Source organism: Carcharodon carcharias, chromosome 30 (genome assembly GCF_017639515.1).
Source record: "Carcharodon carcharias isolate sCarCar2 chromosome 30, sCarCar2.pri, whole genome shotgun sequence".
NCBI lineage: Eukaryota > Metazoa > Chordata > Chondrichthyes > Lamniformes > Lamnidae > Carcharodon > Carcharodon carcharias.
Window position 1 is genome coordinate 19,732,236 of NC_054496.1, and position 21,563 is coordinate 19,753,798.

Sequence of the window (21,563 nt, forward strand, 5' to 3'; positions counted from 1 at the left end):
TCTCTTTTCTCTTTCCTCCCTTCCACCCAATCACACACATTCCCCAGCTGTTCATTCCACCCCTCTCCCCTTTCCCCTTTCCTTGGCTTTATAAAGCCCGATACTCTCTAACTTCTTCCAGTTCTGATGAAAGGTTGTCAACCTGAACACCAGGCTGGATTTTACATACCCCCACCAGCTTATTTTAAGACAGAGGGGCTCTTAAAATGCAGCGTGTGATCTTCTCACCACCTTGCTACCTGGCCCTGACCTGTCTCCCATTTATGATGGGCTGGGAGGCATCATCAAGAAGCCTGCCTGTCCTTGGGCCTTTGGAGGCCCTTAAGCAGCCAATTAGTGGCCACTGAAGTACCTCATTCCATCTCCCTCACTATTTTACCCATGGCAGAGGGATGCCCATGCCAGGTGGACAACCAAGCTGAGAGGGCTGGTGTCAGTCAAGATTGTGGGGGTACCTCCGTTGGGGGTTCACTCTGCCCATTCAAGGCACTCCCCCCCCACCCCCACCAAGTTCATTCTCCCTTTTTAACCCTCCACCCGTGCTCTCTCAAACCAGCCCCCCCCTCACTCCTCTCGCTGGGGTCTACCAGCCAGGACTCTCCAATACCCCGGACCTACTTTGAATTCCGCCTCCATACCCCCCTCCTCTTTGGGGACTGCCTGTAGTGCCTACCACTCAAACCTGGCACTGCTCGGGCTACAGAGCTGCTGGCCAATCAGATTGGCTGGCAGCTCTGGGTAGAAGTCTCAACCTCAGACAATTAACTCTGCTTCCAGAGTAAAATGGCTGTGGGCCAGACAGCTTTATGGTGGGTGGGCACCCCACTGACATTTTAGACAGGCGGAGGAGGGGGTTTATGGATTAAGGAGCCCTGCAAAATTCAGCCCATTATCTCGGTTCCTCTCCACAGATGTGCCTGACCGACAGAGTACTTCCAGCCTTTTCTGTTTCTATTTGGGAACTTTAAAATGGAGGCGTTGTCCAGCTAAGGGCCAATAGGTCAGCGAGCACAGGAGTGATTGGTGAATGGGTCCTGGTGCAACGTAGGATGCAGGAGGAGCCCAAAGATGATTGGAAGATGGATTTCTGTGGAGATCATCACCTCGATCTTTATATAGGTTGAATATGAAGCGCTCCATATTTGGCATGAGCTTTTCACTGCAGCTTTAGGGTCAATTCATCCCTAAACCAGCACTGAACTAGATTATCCGGTCACTATGTCATTTCTGGCTTTGGGATCTTGCTGTGAACATACTGTCTGCCTCATTCTCTACACTAGAACAGTGACTGCAGTTTGAAAGTACTCCACTGGGTTATAAAGCACTTTGAGGTGTCCCGAGACCACAAAAGTGGCTATACAAATGCAAGTTCTTTCTTTAGTTTTCTTACTGTCCACCTTTCCACTGAGATGCAAGCTATACATTGTGCCCTCGCAGCAATTAAAGGGAACATAGGGGATAACAAGTGACTGTGGACTTCCAACAGAGACATGGGACAAATGTTTGGAGGGCTTATTTGATCATGATTTTTCTTTACAGTACTCAGAGGTGCGGAGGTGACTGGGATCAGCTGTAAAATGCTGAAGAGAAGATATTCTGTGAAAGGTTTCCATTTTGCACTCATCACGACAAACACCAGAATACCAATGTCAGGGGAAGCAACAACTTTATACTGCGTGAGAAGAGGGTGCTGATTGGTTGGCATGTGGATCGAGATGTTGCCATGGAGAATACACCAGGCAGCACCTATACCAGTTAGAGTCCACTTGCCAACCAATCAGCACTCTCTTCTCATACAGTAGAAAGTTGTTGCTTCCCCTGACATTGGTATTCTTGATATTGTCCTGATGAGTGCTAGACAAAAAGCTTCAACAAAATGTCATTTTTCAGCAATACTCAAATTCTGTACTTACTCCCAAATGACCAGTTGTAAAATGAGTGTCCTTAAACTCACACGGTGCACTGCAGGCACAACAATAAGTGAATGCATTGAAGTAATATTTGATGGTATGTCCTTCATTAAGTTTCACAGTAGGGATGCACGCCACTGGAAGTGGAAATGCCACCGACGCAAACCCGTTACTATCATTCCATTTTATAGACTCATGCAGCACATAAGGAGGCCATTCGGCCCACAATACCAATGCTGGTTCTTTGAAACAACTTGCTCAGTTAGTCTCACATGTATCCCTGCTCTTTCTTAGCCCTGCAAGTTTTCACTTTCAAGCACATAATCAATCCTCTTTTGAAAGTTACTATTGAATCTGCTTCCACCATGCTTTCAGTCAGTGTGTTCCAGACCATAATATGTTGAGCTTAAAAGAAAAATCACCTCTGTCTCTTTTGTCAACCACCTTAAATCTGTCCTCTAACCCTCCTGCCACCGGAAGCAGTTTCCCCACTTTTGCTCAATCAAAACCTCTCATAACTTTGCAAACGATGGTGGCATTGGAATAGTGGTATTGTCACTGGACTAGTACTCCAGAGACCCAAGGTAATTCTCTGGGGACCTGGGTTTGAATCCAACCCATAATAGATGGTGAAATCTGAATTTAATAAAAAAAATCTGGAATTAAAAGTCTAATGACGACCATGAAACCATTGTCGATTGTCATCAAAACCCATCTGGTTCACTCATGCTCTTTAGGGAAGGAAATCTACTGTCCTTATCTGGTCTGACCTACATGAAATGGCCTAGCAAGCCGCTTAGTTCTCAAGGGCAATTAGGGATGGGCAACAAATTCTGGTCCAGCCAGCGATGCCCATGAACAAATAAAAAAAGACCCTATTAAATCTCCTCTTAAACTTCTTTTCTCTAAGGAGAAGAACCCCTACTTCACAAGTCTCAGTTGTGTTCTCTGTAAGTAAAAGATGTGTTCACTGGGATGCAGCGCAAGAATTATTCATTGACCTTTACAGTCAGACCCACAGTGTGCTGTCTTTGAAAACAGGGTGAGAAAAGTTCATTCTTTCTGCTCATAAACACGGACACTGTTGCAGCTGACAGCTCACAGAGGAAATCTATTTGCCTTCCTCATTTCTGGCTGGTAAGTAAATAGGAAGCAACATAACTTTTGAAGGCATTTCAGAATAATCATAATGAGCAGAAAAAAAACAAATATATGATTACGTAAAGGATCTATTGCGAGGTCTTTGCATACTGTCATACATTGTTATTATTACTGTGAACATAGTTCTTTCAGGGAACTGGCATAACCAAGATGGGTCAAATAGCTTTATTCAGTGCAATATAATTCTATGTTAATGCCCAAGATGCGTCAAATAGCTTTATTCAGTGCAATATAATTCTATGTTAATGCCCAAGATGCGTCAAATAGCTTTATTCAGTGCAATATAATTCTATGTTAATGCCCAAGATGCGTCAAATAGCTTTATTCAGTGCAATATAATTCTATGTTAATGCCCAAGATGCGTCAAATAGCTTTATTCAGTGCAATATAATTCTATGTTAATGCCCAAGATGCGTCAAATAGCTTGATTCAGTGCAATATAATTCTATGTTAATGCCCAAGATGCGTCAAATAGCTTTATTCAGTGCAATATAATTCTATGTTAATGCCCAAGATGTGTCAAATAGCTTTATTCAGAGCAATATAATTCTATGTTAATGCCCAAGATGCGTCAAATAGCTTTATTCAGTGCAATATAATTCTATGTTAATGCCCAAGATGCGTCAAATAGCTTTATTCAGAGCAATATAATTCTATGTTAATGCCCAAGATGCGTCAAATAGCTTTATTCAGAGCAATATAATTCTATGTTAATGCCCAAGATGCGTCAAATAGCTTTATTCAGAGCAATATAATTCTATGTTAATGCCCATGGTGGATCAAATAGAATTATGCTGCACTGAAGAAGGCTATGTTAAAGCCTTTCCCTCTCCAAATCTCTCCGCCTCTCTACCTTTCTCTTCTCATTTACAATCCTCCTTAAAGCTCATATGTCCTGCCATCTTGCTTTGTGGCTCTGTGTCAAACTTTATTTGGTAATGATCTAATGAAACACCTTGGGGCATTTAGCACTGTTAAAATTGCTATATATGAGCACATCGCTGTAGTTATTGCTGTTGGATGAAATGCTTCTGCCGTTATTTAAACATAGGCATTAAACCCATGTAAACTTGCCCACCCACTGTGCCACGAAACCTCCCTTTTGCTTGCTAACTCCAATATATAAAATAACGAATGTAATTCCAAAAAGCTGTTCACATATAATCTAAGCAAATCACAATTCTTTTGTTTTCTAGCTGTTTTTTATTGGATCATTTGGAATCAAAACTTTCATCAATCTGGTAAGTAGTAAAGCATTTTTAGTTTGAAGTTCACTCCTCTATTGTACTCATCCTTCTTACACACAGAAATGTAACTCAGAGGTCTGAAGTGTATTAGCCAAATTATGCTTATAGTCCTTCCTTGTAACCAAGAGTTACTAATATGGCAGAAATATGGTACGAGATTTACTGTAAAAAAAATAGCCCATTTGGAATAAAAGACTCATAGAATAAGTACAGCACAGAGGAGGCCATTTGGCCTATCATGCCTGTGCTGGCTCTCTGCAACAGCAATTTAGCTAGCCCCACTCCCCTGCCCTTCCCCAAAAAGCCTTGCAATTTTTCTTTTCCCCCTTCAGGTACTTGTCCAATTCCCATTTCAAAGCCACGACCGAATCAACCTCCACCACATTCTCAGGCAGTGCATTCCAGATTGTAACTGCACACCGTGTAAAAGCGTTTTCCAACAAGTCATTATACAACCCAGAGCTAAGACCAACAGGTGAGAAGCAGCCATTCTGAGGGGGTCACACTGCCTTCAGAGTGTCTATTGACACCACTGTACCAGCCAATGGGTTGGAGGTATGGTGGGTTTTACAGAGGGGCTCACAGCACACAGTCTGTTGTACAACAAACTAGTTTATTTACTCAGCAAACAAGAGGCTGTTTAAATAACACACTACAACAGTATACAGAGTCTACTTAAAGAGAATCTCTGAACTGCAGCAAATGCCTCCATATAAAAGCAGAGTGATTTCTCCAGAGAAAAGCAGTGAGTGGAGGACTGTTAAATAATACTGAATATTGCTGAAAAGAGAGGCATGTTGCATAAGCTTTTCATCTGCACTCATTAGCATGAATGCAAGAATGTGCTTGAAAAACCCAGAATAAAACATTTTCTGTTAGATAGGATTTCACAATTAGGCAACACTTGCTGAACAATCCTGAGTGTGCCAATAGCTACACTAACAACCAATTTAAGATAATCAGTTCAGTTCAAAATGTGACTCATTTACACTTTCTCAGAGTGACATACATTCATTTGCAGGGACCAGTTCTCTGCAAATGAAAGGAACCTGTTCAAGCCTTCCACCTTTTTTGAATTACCTGGAAGCTTGGGGAGCCTTTAGTTCTCCATTGCTTTCTCCCTGGCAAAGTCTTGGCCAATCAGACTCAACTTGCCGGTCAATCACCACATTTTTCCTTTGTTGTGATCATTTGAAAATTTGCCATTCTTGTGTTTGTCCTGATGAGTTCAAGACCTAAAGTTTTGGCAAAATGTCCTTCTTTCCGGCAATAAAATAATACAGAATGATTCTCCTTCAGAATAATATCATGAGTGGAGGATAAATACATATAAATTGTATGTGTAATAATTAATCCTAGTCACTTACAGCAATGTGGTATCCAGGCGCGATTAACAGGAGAAATACCCAATTATTCCCATTCTGGTTGTCGATTGTGGTGCCTCTATATGCATGCCTCTTTAACATCACAGATATATAGCCCCTTGAGCTAACACTAACAGTCTTCAATAATCTCCAATAGCTGTTTGGCAATAAAGACCGAGACCAAGACAGACTCCTTCAGATAGGGTTTTATTTCTGGTGCATAAAACTCTCTACAGAGAGAATTTGCCTCACCTGTTTTCCCTTTTATACAGCTAAATTGGTACTTAGGTTGTTAACTGATGATTAGCAATTGAACTCCTTGTGAGTTAGCTGTTTCCTTCCCCAACATATTCTCCTCTTAAGAAGAAAGCAACCTTTAAGTGTATTTAATAACAAATAAAGATGGATCTTCTCTTCCATATCAATATATATGTTTCCATTCAATGAATCCACCTTACCCCCCCCTTCTTAAAAGAAGTATAGAAATGCCCACACAAAAGAATACTCCTTTTTGTCTTCTCAAAGAAAAAGATGTCCCTTCTTTGAGGATAGCCAATAATGCTTTGGAGCTCACTCCTCTTTTGATGAAGCGGTCAGACAATTGGTAGCTGCTTTCAATCCCCTTGCAATCTCCTTCTTCTTGAGCATCTGTTTTAAGTTCGCAATGTCAATTTGTAACCTCTTTTCATTAACGCACTTCATAGAGTGAACATTTTCCTCAAGTGACTTATGGTCTATAAGACATTCGATAGGTACTCTTCCTGAAAACCCTTTTTTATTTAAAATTTCTGGCAGCATCTTTGATATAAAGAAGGCCACATCTACTACCTCAACAAGGGTGAGAGTCTCCACTGCCAACGTAGTTTTTACAACTCTTCATATCCTTTGTGGATTCCCATGCTAAAGGGCAACGTTTGCCTTTCTTCCCCATGGGAAAGACTATAAATCCTCCCGCACTCGAACATCTATCACATAGATTTGCATAAACACAGTTTCATTTTTCTAAGATCACCCAAACATGGGAATTTCAAAATGCACTGCTCCATTTTTAATTTTGTCAATGTTTTATTTGCTCAAATGATTTCTTCAACTTTGGGATCATTCATGTTAGTGCTCAGATCCAAAATATCTAAACCGATGTCTGGCCTTGTTTGTTTACCGAGCCAATTGAGTTGCCCAGTTAGACTTCTGAGTTTCTCTTTTTCCATTTCAGAAGCCACAGAATCTTTCTGGGAGGCCCTACCATGACTCCATGACTAATTGCAATGGGATTAATGTTCTTTAAGTAGGATTGCTGATGTAAAATGACTTGTGATCCGCTCTGGCTGATTTCCAATCCAATGTATTTAAATGCACCAGAAGCCTGACTCTTCCAATTTTGAACTCCGTTCTGAGCCCATTAATGATAACTGTTCCAAATTCGCTTCTACCACCCACAAAAAATCATCTACATGCATCATGAAGATGCCTGCAAGTTTCCCTCCCTGGTGCCAATAAAACATTGTGAGTCTGCTTTCAACTGAAGACCGCCCAACTTTAACAAAACTTACCTCACTGAGAAATACCAAACTGGAGGCGTCATTTAAATCATATACACGTTTATTTAGTTTCAGAGTATTTCTTCTGCATTTAGCACCTCTTTCGGTGGATGGAGAAAAACTTCCTTTTGAAACTGGTGTCCCTGCCAAAAGGAAACTTTAATATCACTGGACTTACATTCCCAAGCATCTGTAGCTAACAGAGCCAAAAGGTTCTTCAGAATAACTTTTTCTGCCATAGGTGAAGCTACTCTTACATCCTGGTCACTCCCAATTTCTCTTCAAACCTTCGTGCCACTAGCCTGGCTTTAGCTTTATAAATCCCATCAGGGAGCACCTTTTATAAATCCCAATAGGGAGCGCCTTTTATAAATCCCATCAGGAAGCACCTTTTATACATCCCATGAGGGAGCACCTTTTATAAATCCCATCAGGAAGCACCTTTTATAAACTCCATCAGGGAGCACCTTTTATAAACTCCATGAGGGAGCACCTTTTATAAATCCCATCAGGAAGCACCTTTTTTAAATCCCATCGGGGAGCACCTTTTATAAACTCCATCAGGGAGCACCTTTTATAAATCCCATCAGGGAGCACCTTTTATAAATCCCATCACAGGAAGCACCTTTTATAAATCCCATCAGGGAGCACATTTTATAAATCCCAACAGGGAGCACATTTTATTCATCCCATCAGGAAGCATCTTTTATAAATCCCAACAGGAAGCACCTTTTATAAATCCCATCAGGAAGCACCTTTTATAAACCCCATCAGGAAGCACCTTGTATAAATCCCATCAGGGAGCACCTTTTATAAATCCCATCATGGAGCATATTTTAAAAACCCCATCAGGGAGCACCTTTTATAAATCACATCAGGAAGCACCTTTTATAAATCCCATCAGGAAGCACCTTTTATAAAACCTCATCAGGGAGCGCATTTTATAAACCCCATCAGGAAGCACATTTTATTCATCCCATCAAGAAGCACCTTTTATAAATCCCATCAGGGAGCGCCTTTTATAAATCCCATCAGGGAGCGCCTTTTATAAATCCCATCAGGGAGCACCTTTTATAAACCCCATCAGGGAGCACCTTTTATAAATCCCATCAGGGAGCAGCTTTTATAAACCCCATCAGGGAGCACCTTTTATAAACCCAATCAGGAAGCACCTTTTATAGATCCCATCAGGGAGCGCCTTTTATAAATCCCATCAGGGAGCACCTTTTATAAACCCAATCAGGGAGCGCCTTTTATAAACCCAATCATGAAGCACCTTTTATAGATCCCATCAGGGAGCACCTTTTATAAATCCCATCAGGAAGCACCTTTTATAAATCCCAACAGGGAGCACATTTTATAAATCCCATAAGGGAGCACCTTTTATAAATCCCATCAGGGAGCACCTTTTATAAATACCATCAGGAAGCACCTTTTATAAACCCAATCAGGGAGCACCTTTTATAAAACCCATCAAGAAGCACCTTTTATAAATCCCTTCAGGAAGCATCTTTTATAAATCCCATCAGGGAGCACATTTTATAAATCCCATCAGGGAGCACCTTTTATAAATCCCATCAGGGAGCACCTTTTATATATCCCATCAGGGAGCATCTTTTTTACATCCCATCAGGGAGCACCTTTTATAAATCCCATCATGGAGCATATTTTATAAACCCCATCAGGGAGCACCTTTTATAAATCCCATCAGGAAGCACCTTTTATAAATCCCATCAGGAAGCACCTTTTATAAAACCCCATCCGGGAGCACATTTTATAAACCCCATCAGGAAGCACCTTTTACAAATCCCATCAGGGAGCACCTTTTATAAATCCCACCAGGGAGCACATTTTATATATCCCATCAGGGAGCACATTTTATTCATCCCATCAAGAAGCACCTTTTATAAATCCCATCAGGGAGCGCCTTTTATAAATCCCATCAGGGAGCACCTTTTATAAACCCCATCAGGGAGCACCTTTTATAAACCCAATCAGGAAGCACCTTTTATAGATCCCATCAGGGAGCGCCTTTTATAAATCCCATTAGGGAGCACCTTTTATAAACCCAATCAGGGAGCGCCTTTTATAAACCCAATCATGAAGCACCTTTTATAGATCCCATCAGGGAGCACCTTTTATAAATCCCATCAGGAAGCACCTTTTATAAATCCCATCAGGGAGCACATTTTATAAATCCCATAAGGGAGCACCTTTTATAAATCCCATCAGGGAGCACCTTTTATAAATACCATCAGGAAGCACCTTTTATAAACCCAATCAGGGAGCACCTTTTATAAAAGCCATCAGGAAGCACCCTTTATAAAACCCATCAGGAAGCACCTTTTATAAATTCCTTCAGGAAGCATCTTTTATAAATCCCATCAGGGAGCACATTTTATAAATCCCATCAGGGAGCACATTTTATAAATCCCATCAGGGAGCACCTTTTATAAATCCCATCAGGAAGCACCTTTTATAAATCCCATCAGGGAGCACCTTTTATATATCCCATCAGGGAGCACATTTTATTCATCCCATCAGGAAGCACCTTTTATAAATCCCATCAGGAAGCACCTTTTATAAATCGCATCAGGGAGCACCTTTTATAAACCCCATCAGGGAGCACCATTTATACATCCCATCAGGAAGCACCTTTTATAAATCCCATCAGGAAGCACCTTTTATAAATCCCATCAGGAAGCACCTTTTTTAAATCCCATCAGGGAGCACCTTTTATAAACTCCATCAGGGAGCACCTTTTATAAATCCCATCAGGAAGCACCTTTTATAAACCCAATCAGGGAGCACATTTTATAAATCCCATCAGGGAGCACATTTTATTCATCCCATCAGGAAGCATCTTTTATAAATCCCAACAGGAAGCACCTTTTATAAATCCCATCAGGAAGCACCTTTTATAAATCCCATCAGGGAGCACCTTTTATAAACCCCATCAGGAAGCACCTTCTATAAATCCCATCAGGGAGCATCTTTTATAAATCCCAACAGGAAGCACCTTTTATACATCCCATCAGGGAGCACCTTTTATAAATCTCATCAGGGAGCACATTTTATAAATCCCATCAGGGAGCACATTTTATAAACCCCATCAGGAAGCACCTTTTATAAATCCCATCAGGGAGGACCTTTTATAAATCCCATCAGGAAGCACCTTTTATAAAACCCATCTGGGAGCACATTTTATAAACCTCATCAGGAAGCACCTTTTATAAACCCCATCAGGGAGCACCTTTTATAAATCCCATCAGAGAGCACCTTTTATAAACCCCATCAGGGAGCACATTTTATATATCCCATCAGGGAGCACATTTTATAAACCCCATCAGGGAGCACCTTTTATAAACCCCATCAGGGAGCACCTTTTATAAATCCCATCAGAGAGCACCTTTTATAAACCCCATCAGGGAGCACCTTTTATAAACCCCATCAGGGAGCACCTTTTATAAATCCCATCAGGGAGCACCTTTTATAAATCTCATCAGGGAGCACCTTTTATAATCCCATCAGGAAGCATCTTTTATAAATCCCAACAGGAAGCACCTTTTATACATCCCATCAGGGAGCACCTTTTATAAATCCCATCAGGGAGCACATTTTATAAACCCCATCAGGAAGCACCTTTTATACATCCCATCAGGGAGCACCTTTTATAAATCCCATCAGGAAACATCTTTTATAAATCCCATCAGGGAGCACCTTTTATAAATCCCATCAGAGAGCACCTTTTATAAATCCCATCAGAGAGCACCTTTTATAAACCCCATCAGGGAGCACATTTTATATATCCCATCAGGGAGCACATTTTATTCATCCCATCAGGAAGCGCCTTTTATAAATCCCATCAGGGAGCACCTTTTATAAAACCCATCAGGAAGCACCTTTTATAAATCCCATCAGGGAGCGCCTTTTCCATGCATATCCTTCTATGAGATAGAGCTGGTTGTGCTCTATCTGGCACCCCTGTGTATACCCCAAATTCTTCGCAACTATGTAGTTCTTGCTGTTTGGCATCTTTTATTAATTTATCATCTAATTTATTTGAAGCTACTAAGACTTCTCAATCACATGGGCTTCTGCTCCTTGTGGCATTACCAGTCTGTGCCATATTCCTTGACCTTGTTAAGCTACACCCGCTATTCTGCCTTCTATCACGGTCTGGACTGTTACTGTTTGATCTCCCTCTCCCATTTATAGATGTTCTTTCAACTATTTGTGACCTCTTCCTGGAGGCATGTTCACTCCCAGACCCACTGCCTGAACTGATACTGCTTTTCCCTCCATTTCCGAGCCTTCCGCTTTTGTACTTCATGTTCCCAATCCATAGGTCTAATATCCTGCCCTTTATCTTGCACATTTAACCAGTTTTTACATTTTCCAGTGGCCTTTCCTGGTCTACCTACAATCCTTCCTTCCCGCCTCTGACTGGCCCCTTCGGGCGAGTATATAACTTTAGCGCCAGCTTTCGGCAGTTGTCCTCTGGGACAAATTGCTCATCTGAAATTACTGTCTCCATCTTCAGATACCCTGTCAACTTAAGCCACCTGGTCTTCACAATCATGCAACACATGGACATGGTTCCTCATCACTATCTACAACTCTTTCCGGACCTGCCAACTAACCTCGATGAGCGTACCCGAATAGTCTGGTTCCCATGCTGTTTTACCATCTTTACCTATAACTTTTCCCGAGCCTTTCCACTCAATAAGCCCTTCTCTTTTATAGTGTGCCATGTCTCCTTGATTGAAAATCATATCTGATGGCTGTACATTGTATGTTAAGGCTCGCCGAATTCTTTCTGTAATTCAGCTTTAAGGAATGCTCTTCTGCCGGCATGTAGTGCATTTAAGTGCTCAGCAAAGAAACAGACTTAATCGCAGTTGCCTCCCAAACTGGGGGATGATCACTCAGGCCTGAAGGAGTTTTTGGACTTCTACCAAAAACCAACTGGGATGGACCACAGATAAAGGCAAAATACTGCAGATGCTGGAAACCTAAAACAGAAACAAAAAATGCTGGCAAAACTCAGCTGGTTTGACAGCATCTGCAGAGGGAAAGACCGAGGTAATGTTTTGAGTCCGTATTACTTGTCTTCAGAGCCCTGAAGAAGAGTCATCCGGACTTGAAACGTTAATTCTGCCTTTCTCTCCACAGATGCTGTCAGACCTGCTGAGTTTTTTTCCCATTTTTTGTGTTTGTTGTGTTTGATATGGGGTGTAGCCTCCAACCATCTGCAGTGAATTCTTGACATGGACAGCCTCTGCCAGAGCAGATGTTAATTTGCAGCTTGGTATATCTTTTAACATCTTACGAAGCATCTCATCTATCACCGCGTGATTCTGTTCACACACTCCTTTACTAAAAGGGCTTTCTGCTGCTGTAATCATAACTATTATATTCATGTTTTCACACACATCCCAAAACTCCGTTAGCAAATTCTTCCCCATTATCAGTGAGGAATTTTGCCGGTGATCCTAATCAGGTCCCTATTCACTTTTCCATAACCTGATCCACAATTATTTTCTTTACTGTTTATGATGGTTGACTGGCTACACCTTGTTGGCCAAAATGTAAAATAAAAATGCTCTTTTCATTGCCCCACTGAAGGGACTTCACTGAAATCTCTTGCTAAGGGCAGGCTCACTAACGGCTGTGACTGTGTCCTTCTGTATTTCTTACATATATCACATCTATCGCTTATCTCCTCTATAAGCTTAGTGTACTCTCCATCCCTTAGCAAAAGTTTTCACCTTTGGTTAGAAGGCTGGGCAAACTGCCGATGCAATTTTAACACAATTAGCTTTTTGTCCTGTAAATTCCTATCTCCTGATGCTAATAGTACTTCTTCAATTTCCTTAGTAGAAAAGTTATGTTTCATTAAAGGAGTACAGTAGTGTCCAGGTTGCGTAAATTGTAAATCCACAGGTTTTCCAAATATCATGGCCTTTGTCATTTTCCGTGTCCGCCTTCATTTGCGCTTTCTTCATCAATGGCCTGCTCAACAGCAACAGTATTTCACTGGACACTGTGTCCATGCTGAGGAAATGATTGACTCCAGCTCTCTTACAGGGAATCACTACCCTTTTTAAAGATTTTAGGGTATTATCATCTCCAAATCTAAAACTGGTGGAACTCTCAAATTCCTTCACCTTATTCCGGTCCTTGTCATCTAAGGAGCCCAGGTAGCACTTTAACCAGTCTGTTCCAGACACAGTAGACATGCATCCGCTATCTAGCACCGTACAATTGAAGGACTTTGCAACAAAGACACTCATCAATGGGCTGAAACTTCTTGTAAATAATACAATGCCCTCTCTTTGAACAATATCTCAATTTTTTTTCCTTTGAGTCTTCTGTCTTATGTTTAATTTAGAACACCTTATTATATCACTTAGGACAGTTCATTGCATAATGGCATTTTGAATCTCATCTAAAACACCGATTGACCACACCCTGGGCACTCCTGGGGTTCATTCTTTTGTTGTAATTCCTCAATTCTTTTCTCCTACCATAATTGTCAAAAAAGTGTTTCTGACCTTTACCAAAAGCCTTCTGAAATGTGCTACGTGCATCGACTCCCCTTTATCAATTTTGTTAGTAAAATCATCAAAAAAGTCTAACAAGTCCATCAAACATGATCTCACATTCGCAAATCAAGTATCCATTTATCACATCCTTTTTAATAGATTCTAGCATTTTCCCTAGTACTGATGTAAGGCTAACAAGTCTGTAGTTCCCTGTTTTCTCTCTCCCTCCCTTCTTTAATAGTGAGGTGAAATTTGCTACCTTCCGATCTGCAGGATCCATTCCAGAATCTATAGAATTTTGGAAAATGATCACCAATGCATCCACTATCTCTATAGCAACCTCTTTCAACATTCTGTGATACAGAATATCAGGTCCCAGTGACTTACCAACTTCCAGTCCCATTAATTTATTCAATACAACCTTCTTTCTTATATTAATTTCCTTCAACTCTTCACTCTCCCTAGTCCCTTGCATATCTAAGCCTGAGAGATTTCCTGTATCTTCCTCAGTGAAGACAGACACAAAGTAATCATTTAGCTTCTCTGTCATTTCACTATTCCCTAATTAAACATTCTCCTGACTCTGTCTGTAATGGACCACATATGTCTTAGCCAAACATTTCCTTTTTACAGTCCTGTAGAAGCTTTTACAGTCAGTTTTTGTTTTTTGCTAGATTGCATTCATATTCTATTCTCCCTTTATCAGTTCTTGGTCTTCCTTTGCTGTATTCTAAAAACCTCCTAATCCTCAGGTTTACTACTATTTCTGGCAACTTTATAAGCCTTTCCTTTTAATCTTATACAATCCTTAATTTCCTTTGTCAGCCACGGTTGACTGACATTTTTGGGTTTTTGCACCTTGAAGGAATGTATAGGTGCTGTAAACTATGTAATAGTTCTTTGAAGACTATCCATTGCCTATGTACAGTCAGACCTTTTAATGTATTTTCCCAATCCACCTCTGCCAATTCGTCCCTCATGCTTCATAATTTCCTTTATTCAACTTCAACACACTTGCTTCAGAGTGAACCACCTCACTTGCAAACATAAAGCAAAATTCTATCATATTGTGGTCAGTCATCCCTAAAGGCTCTTTTACAACAAGATTATTGATTAGTCCTTTTTCATTACATAACACTAGATCTAAAATAGGCTTTCCTCTAGTCGGCTCCTCAACATATTGCTCTAGAAAACTGTCCCGAACACACTCCAGAAACTTGTCTTCCACAGCATTAGTGCTCAGTTGGTTTATCCAGTCTACATGCAGATTGAAGTCACCCTTGATTACTGTAATGCCCATGCTACATGCTTCTCTCATCTCCTGATTAATACCATGCCCCACATTACCATTACTGTTTGGTGACCTATAAACAACTCCAAGCAATGTCTGCTGCCCTTTGCTGTTTCTTAACTCCAACCAAACATATCCCACACATTGTTCTTCCAATCTGAGATCCTCCCTTACTAATGCTCTGATCCCATCCCTTATTATCAGCGCAACTCCACCTCTTTTCCCTTCTTGTCTGTCCTTCCCAAATGTCAAACATCCTTGAATATTCAGTTGCCAGTCTTGGTCACCAAGCAGCCATGTTTCCATAATGGCAATTATATCACACTCATTTCCCTCTATTTGTGCCTTTAGATCATCTACCTTATTGTGAATGCTGCATGCACTCAGGTAGAGTGCCCTCAACTTTGTCTTTTTGACATCATTACACATTTGAAGCATACTCGGTGTTCTGCTTTGTTTCTCCTGCCTTCTAGTCTCACTACTACTCCCTGTTTCCAACTTTACTTCCTTCCAATTTGGGCCACCCCTCAGGCCACCTGACAAGCTAGTTTAAATCCACTCCAACAGCACTACGTAATCTCCCTGCGAGTATATCAGTCCCAGTCTTGTTAAGGTGTAACCTGTCCAGCTTGTACATGTCCCAGCTGCCCCAGAACCAGTCCCAATGCCTCAGAAATCTCCCTCCTGCACCAGTTCTCCAGCCACATACTTAATCGATCAATCCTCCTATTCCCATGCTCAGTAGAATGCGGCACTGGGAGTAATCCTGAGATTACTGCTCTTGAGGTCCTGCTTTTTAATTTCCTTCCTAATTCCCTGAACTCTGCTTTCAGGGCCTTATCCCTTTTCCTATCTATGTCATTGGTAGCAATTTGGACCATGACTTCTGGCTGATCCCCCTCCTCCTGAAGGATGTCCTGCAGCCGTGCTGTGACATCCTTGACCCTGGCACCAGCGAGGCAACTCACCATCCCTGGAGTCACATTTACTGCCACAGAAACGCCCGTCTGATCCCCTGACTATGGAATCCCCGATTGCCCTTCTATTCTTCTTCCTCCCTGGTGCCACAAGCTTGGCTCTGGCTGCACTCTCCTGAGGAACCATCAGCGTCCAAAATGGAAAATCAGTTAGCAAGCAGGATAAACTCAGGGGACTCCTGTACTACCTGCCTGGTTCTCTTAGACTGCCAGTTGGCCACCCATTCCCTCCCTGACTGTGAGCTTCTGACCTGCAGTGTGACCCTCCCCTCCCTAATCATGCTATCCACATAGGCCTCTGCCTCACAGATGCAGAACAGTGACGCCAGTCACCACTCACATTCCAAAACCCGGAGCTCAAGGTTGTGCAGCTGGTGACAGTACCTACAGATGGGTTTGTGTTTGTCTGGGACACATGGTGCATCCACAGCTTCACACGTACCACAGGATGCACACTCCACTTGGCCAAGCTGAACTGCCATTCCGTAACTCTACAAACTATTTATTATTCTTAGAGTAAGTAGAATGAGTAGAATAAATTACTAGTAACTTAACTTTACCACACTTATGCTAACTTTATCTTACTTTGGTTTACCTTACTACTTTATTTCACTTTGACTTGATATAACTTCACTTCCCTATTGCTAGTGTTCCTTACTGAAATCCGAGCAGCTATTTCTTTATAAATGATGTTTTTCTGGTTTTAAGCTACTTAAACACACCCCCTAATAGCAGCCTCTCACCAACCAATGAACCTACAGTTTTCCTGTGATGTCATTCCTGGATTTTTTTTTTCAAAATCAGCCCCATGTCTGAGTAGAGGTGTCCCTCGCAGGTCTGGCTGTCTCCGTTCCTGGAAGGTGAGTGAAGACCCCGGGCCTCTCCCTCTATTTATCTGCTGCCTGAGTAGAGGTGTCCCTCGCAGGTCTGGCTGTTGCCGCTCCCAGAAGGTGAGACAGAGAGTAGGGGTAATTGGCTTGTACTCTAATGGACAGGATGTTGCTGTTTATGTCCTGTAGTGGAACCTCAGCTACTCATTGTAATTATTAATGTCCTACATGATGGATTAGAAAGCCACATATCTAAATTTGATGATGACAAGGAATGGGCTGCATGATGAGCAGTATAGATAGTAGCATCAAATTAGAGATATTGTTAGATTGAGTGAATGGGTGTAAGGGTGTGGAAAATGAAATTCAATGTGGGCAAATGTGAGGTCATCCACATCCTAAATAGGATAGAATAGAGCACTTTCTAAAAGCTAGAAGTAATGGAGGTCCTAAGAGACTTTGGGGTTCCAGGTACATAAATCATTGAAATACCATGGACAGGTACAGGACATATCAGAAAGAATAATGGAATGCTGTCCTTTATATTTAGAGGACTAGAATGCAAGGGGGAAGAAGTCATGCTTAAACTATACAAAACCCTGGTTAGACCATATCTGGAATACAGTGGACAAATCTGGGCACCACACCTTATGAAGGATATGTTGGCCATGGAGTGCAGTGTAGAATGGAGACCTGGACTCCCAGGGTTATGCCATGAAGAGAGACTAAACTAACTCGTGTTGTATCCCCTGGGATTTAGAAGATTTAATCTAAGTTTTCAGGATCTTAAGGGGGCCTGATAGGGTTGATAGAAACTCTTCCCGCTGGTTGGGGAGTCTAGGACTAAGTGGCAGTGTCTACAAATTAGAGCCAGGCCCTTCAGGAGTAAGATTAGGAAACACTTCTTCACGCAAAGGGTAGTAAAAGTTTGGAACTCTTTTCTGCAAATGGGTAATTGATGCAAAATCACCTGTTAATTTTAAATCTGAGATGGGTAGATTTTTGTTAACCAAAGGTATTAAGGGATACCAGGCAAAGGCGTTGCTATGGAATTAGGTTTAAGGTCAGCCAAGTTCTCATTGAATTGGCACCAGGAAGTAAATGTACTTCTCTTGCTCCTGGGTGCCATATTGCTTCAAATTGATCAACTTCTTAATTCTACACCACAATCTGTTTTGGGTTAGATCAGCAGATTCTAATCTTAGAAGTGTTTTGGTTCAAATGTCACTGTTCAGCAACTTTGAAAGCCCATCCTCCTCTATATTACATGCTCTAAGTGCAATCTCTGTTCATTTTGCAGAGGGGTTACACATCCCCGGAAAGTTGGGATCCTCGGTCACCTTGCCTTGCAGCTACGATGTTAACTATTATGGTTTACTCTCAGCGTGTTGGGGCCAAGGGTGCACTTCAACTTATTGCTTCAATACTCTGCTTACAACTAGCGGGAAGCATGTCACGAATTATTTTGAATCAAAGTACAGATTGTATGGGGCCATAGAGCGAGGTGACCTGTCTCTAACCATACACAATGTGAGCTTGGAAGATGAGGGCCTGTACTGCTGCCGTTTAGAGATTCCTGGACTTTTCAATGACTGGAAACAAGAAATCACCCTCAGTGTTCGGAATGGTGAGTTCATGCAGTTTATCTGATTCTAAAGGACTGAAATTACCTTCCTATATTTCACAATTTGCCGCTGAATCATTCAGAATGCCTGAAGGGTTCTGAATTAGTAGATAAGTGGAAATTGTTTCCGCTCTCAGGAGGGCTGATCACCAGAGGACACAGAATTGAGACGACTGGGCAAAAGGACAGGTGGTGAGATTGAGGAGGATTATTTTTTTAAGCAGCGAGTTGTTGTGATCTGGAATCCGCTGCCTGAAAAGGGCGGTGGAAGCGGATTCAATGGTACCTTTCAAAAAGAAATAGGATCCATACTCAAAATGGAAAATATGACAGGGTTATGCGGGAAGAGATGGGCAGCGGGGACAAATTGGATAGCCCTTTCAAAGAGCCAGTACAGACATGATGGGCTGAATAGCCTCCTTCTGTGCTGTTAGCTTCTTTGCTACTCCTTTTTTTATTGCAAGTGGAAGTGGATTATATACATTTAGCTCAGGCAATCACAGTGGTGCTAAATGGGAGCAACTTTCCTCCCAGGAGTTCACTAATTTGGCATGGTCATCCGAGTAGGCCATGGTCATCCGAATAGGCCATGGTCATCTGAATAGGCCATGGTCATCCGACTTGGGCACGGTCATCCGCGTAGGCCATGGTCATCCGAATGGGCCATGGTCATCCAAGTAGGCCATGGTCATCCGAATAGGCCATGGTCATCCGCGTAGGCCATGGTCATCCGAATGGGCCATGGTCATCCGAGTAGGCCATGGTCATCCGAATAGGCCATGGTCATCTGAATAGGCCATGGTCATCCGAGTAGGCCACGGTCATCCGAGTTGGGCACGGTCATCCGCGTAGGCCATGGTCATCCGAATGGGCCATGGTCATCCGAATGGGCCATGGTCATCCAAGTAGGCCATGGTCATCCGAATAGGCCATGGTCATCCAAGTAGGCCATGGTCATCCGAATGGGCCATGGTCATCCAAGTAGGCCATGGTTATCTGAATAGGCCACGGTCATCCGAATAGGCCACGGTCATCCGAGTAGGCCATGGTCATCCGAATGGGCCATGGTCATCCGCATGGGCCATGGTCATCCGAGTAGGCCATGGTCATCCGAATGGGCCATGGTCATCCGAGTAGGCCATGGTCATCCGAGTAGGCCATGGTCATCCGAATGGGCCATGGTCATCCGAATAGGCCATGGTCATCCGAATAGGCCATGGTCATCTGAATGGGCCATGGTCATCCGAATGGGCCATGGTCATCCGCGTAGGTCATGGTCATCCGAATAGGCCATGGTCATCCGAATGGGCCATGGTCATCCGCGTAGGCCATGGTCATCCGAGTAGGCCATGGTCATCCGAATAGGCCATGGTCATCCAAGTAGGCCATGGGGTGGCTAGCTTGGGAATTTAAAAAATGTTTCACCTTGTCGCAATAGTCGGCAGCCTTGCCACATTTTTGAAGACTAAAAGGCAGGTTTTGCTTTGCATTGGCCCTAACCTGGGATAGCTTCCCTTGTACTGAAATAGGGGCAGTGTTTCATTCCTAGCACCGCGCAGAACATCAAATAAGAATTGCAAATGATGCAGTAACCAGACTTGATAAAGGCCGGATAAAAAAAAAAGGGAAATACAAGGTGGTGGGATCCTTAGAATCAACATTATCAGGCTCATTTATTTTGCTGTGTTAACTTTCTGTATATTTTGTAAGATTATTTGAAATTGGTTGCAGCTATGCTCCTGTCATGTTTATACCTTCATCACAGCAGAACAACTAGCTGCACTTTTAAGGCGCTTTTAGCTTATTAAAGTATCCCAAAGGAACTTCACAGGAACATAAACAAAATTTGACACCGAGCCATATAAGGAGATATTAGGACAGACGACTGGAATCTTGGTCAAAGAAACAGGTTTTAAGGAGTTTCTTAAAGGAGCAGAGAGTGACGGGGAGGGAATCCCAGAGCTTAGGGATCTAGATCGCTGTAGGTACAGCTGCCAATGTAAAGTTCGCTATTTCTCGCAAGTGTACCGACTATACAACAAGGGCTGGCAAAACAATACTGTGGGTTTGTTACTTGAAGATAAGACTATATAGAGGCAATGGTAACTCGGCTATATAGACACATCCGATCTGTCGGACTGCTGCTTCTATCGACAGAATACATGGGATTATACATCACTTCCTACCTTGTGGTGGGTACTGATGGACAGCAGTTTAAGATAAGCACCCTTAAAGGTACCTGTACATCACATCACAACAGCCAATGGTGGAGCATTAAGAATCAGGGACGCAAAAGAGGCTAGAGTTGGAGGAGCTTACAGATCTCAGTGTAGTCTTATCGGAAGTATTGAACTGCATCCAGTAACGCCGGGAAAAATTAGTGTACAGGAATACCCTGGATAACATCTGCAGTTATCTACTGAAACTCAGCTGGAATAGTAAAAACATAATAGGAAAGGGAACCTTCTCTCCATTAGCCTTTGTTGCAAGAGGGTTGAAGTAAAATAGTAAGGGAAATATGCTTCAGTTATATGGGGCTGTGATGAGACATGGAAAACTGTGCACAGTTTTGGTCTCCGTAGCTAAGGTAGGATATACTTGCCTTAGATTGGGTGCAACAGATACTAGACTGTTTACTGGGATGAGAGGGCTGTCCCATTATGAGAGAGTGGAATATACTTATACTTTCTGGAGTTTAGAAGAATGAAACATGATCTTGTTGACATGTATAAAATTCTTAGAGGTCTTTAGGGTAAAGGCTGAGAGGCTGCTTAACTTGGCTGGAAAGTAGTCTCAGGATAAAGAGTCACCCACTTAGACTGATATGAAGAGAAGTTTCTTCATTCAGAGGTGAATCCTTGGAATTCTCCACCCCTGAGAGTTGTAGATGCTCAGTTGTTGAGTATGTTCAAGACAGAAATGGATAGATTTTTGGACACAAAGTGAGTCATGGGAAAAGGTGGGAAAATGGATTTGGTGCACAAGATCTGCTGTGATCTTACCCCATGGAGGAACAGGACCGAGGGGCTGAATGGTCTACTCTGGCTCCTATTTCTCATGCTCTGGTGTCTTG

The 21,563-nt window shown here is 42.3% G+C and overlaps 1 protein-coding gene across 1 annotated transcript in view; it reads left to right on the forward strand.

The window, feature by feature from the left end:
- The window catches only part of LOC121271176 (adhesion G protein-coupled receptor E3-like), a 72,006-nt gene that overhangs the window by 6,862 nt on the left and 43,581 nt on the right, over positions 1–21,563 (forward strand). The window contains exons 2-3 of the mRNA XM_041176939.1: positions 4,268–4,312; positions 18,167–18,493. Coding sequence (XP_041032873.1) covers positions 4,268–4,312; positions 18,167–18,493 — 372 coding nt within the window. The remainder of the gene's footprint in view (positions 1–4,267; positions 4,313–18,166; positions 18,494–21,563) is intronic.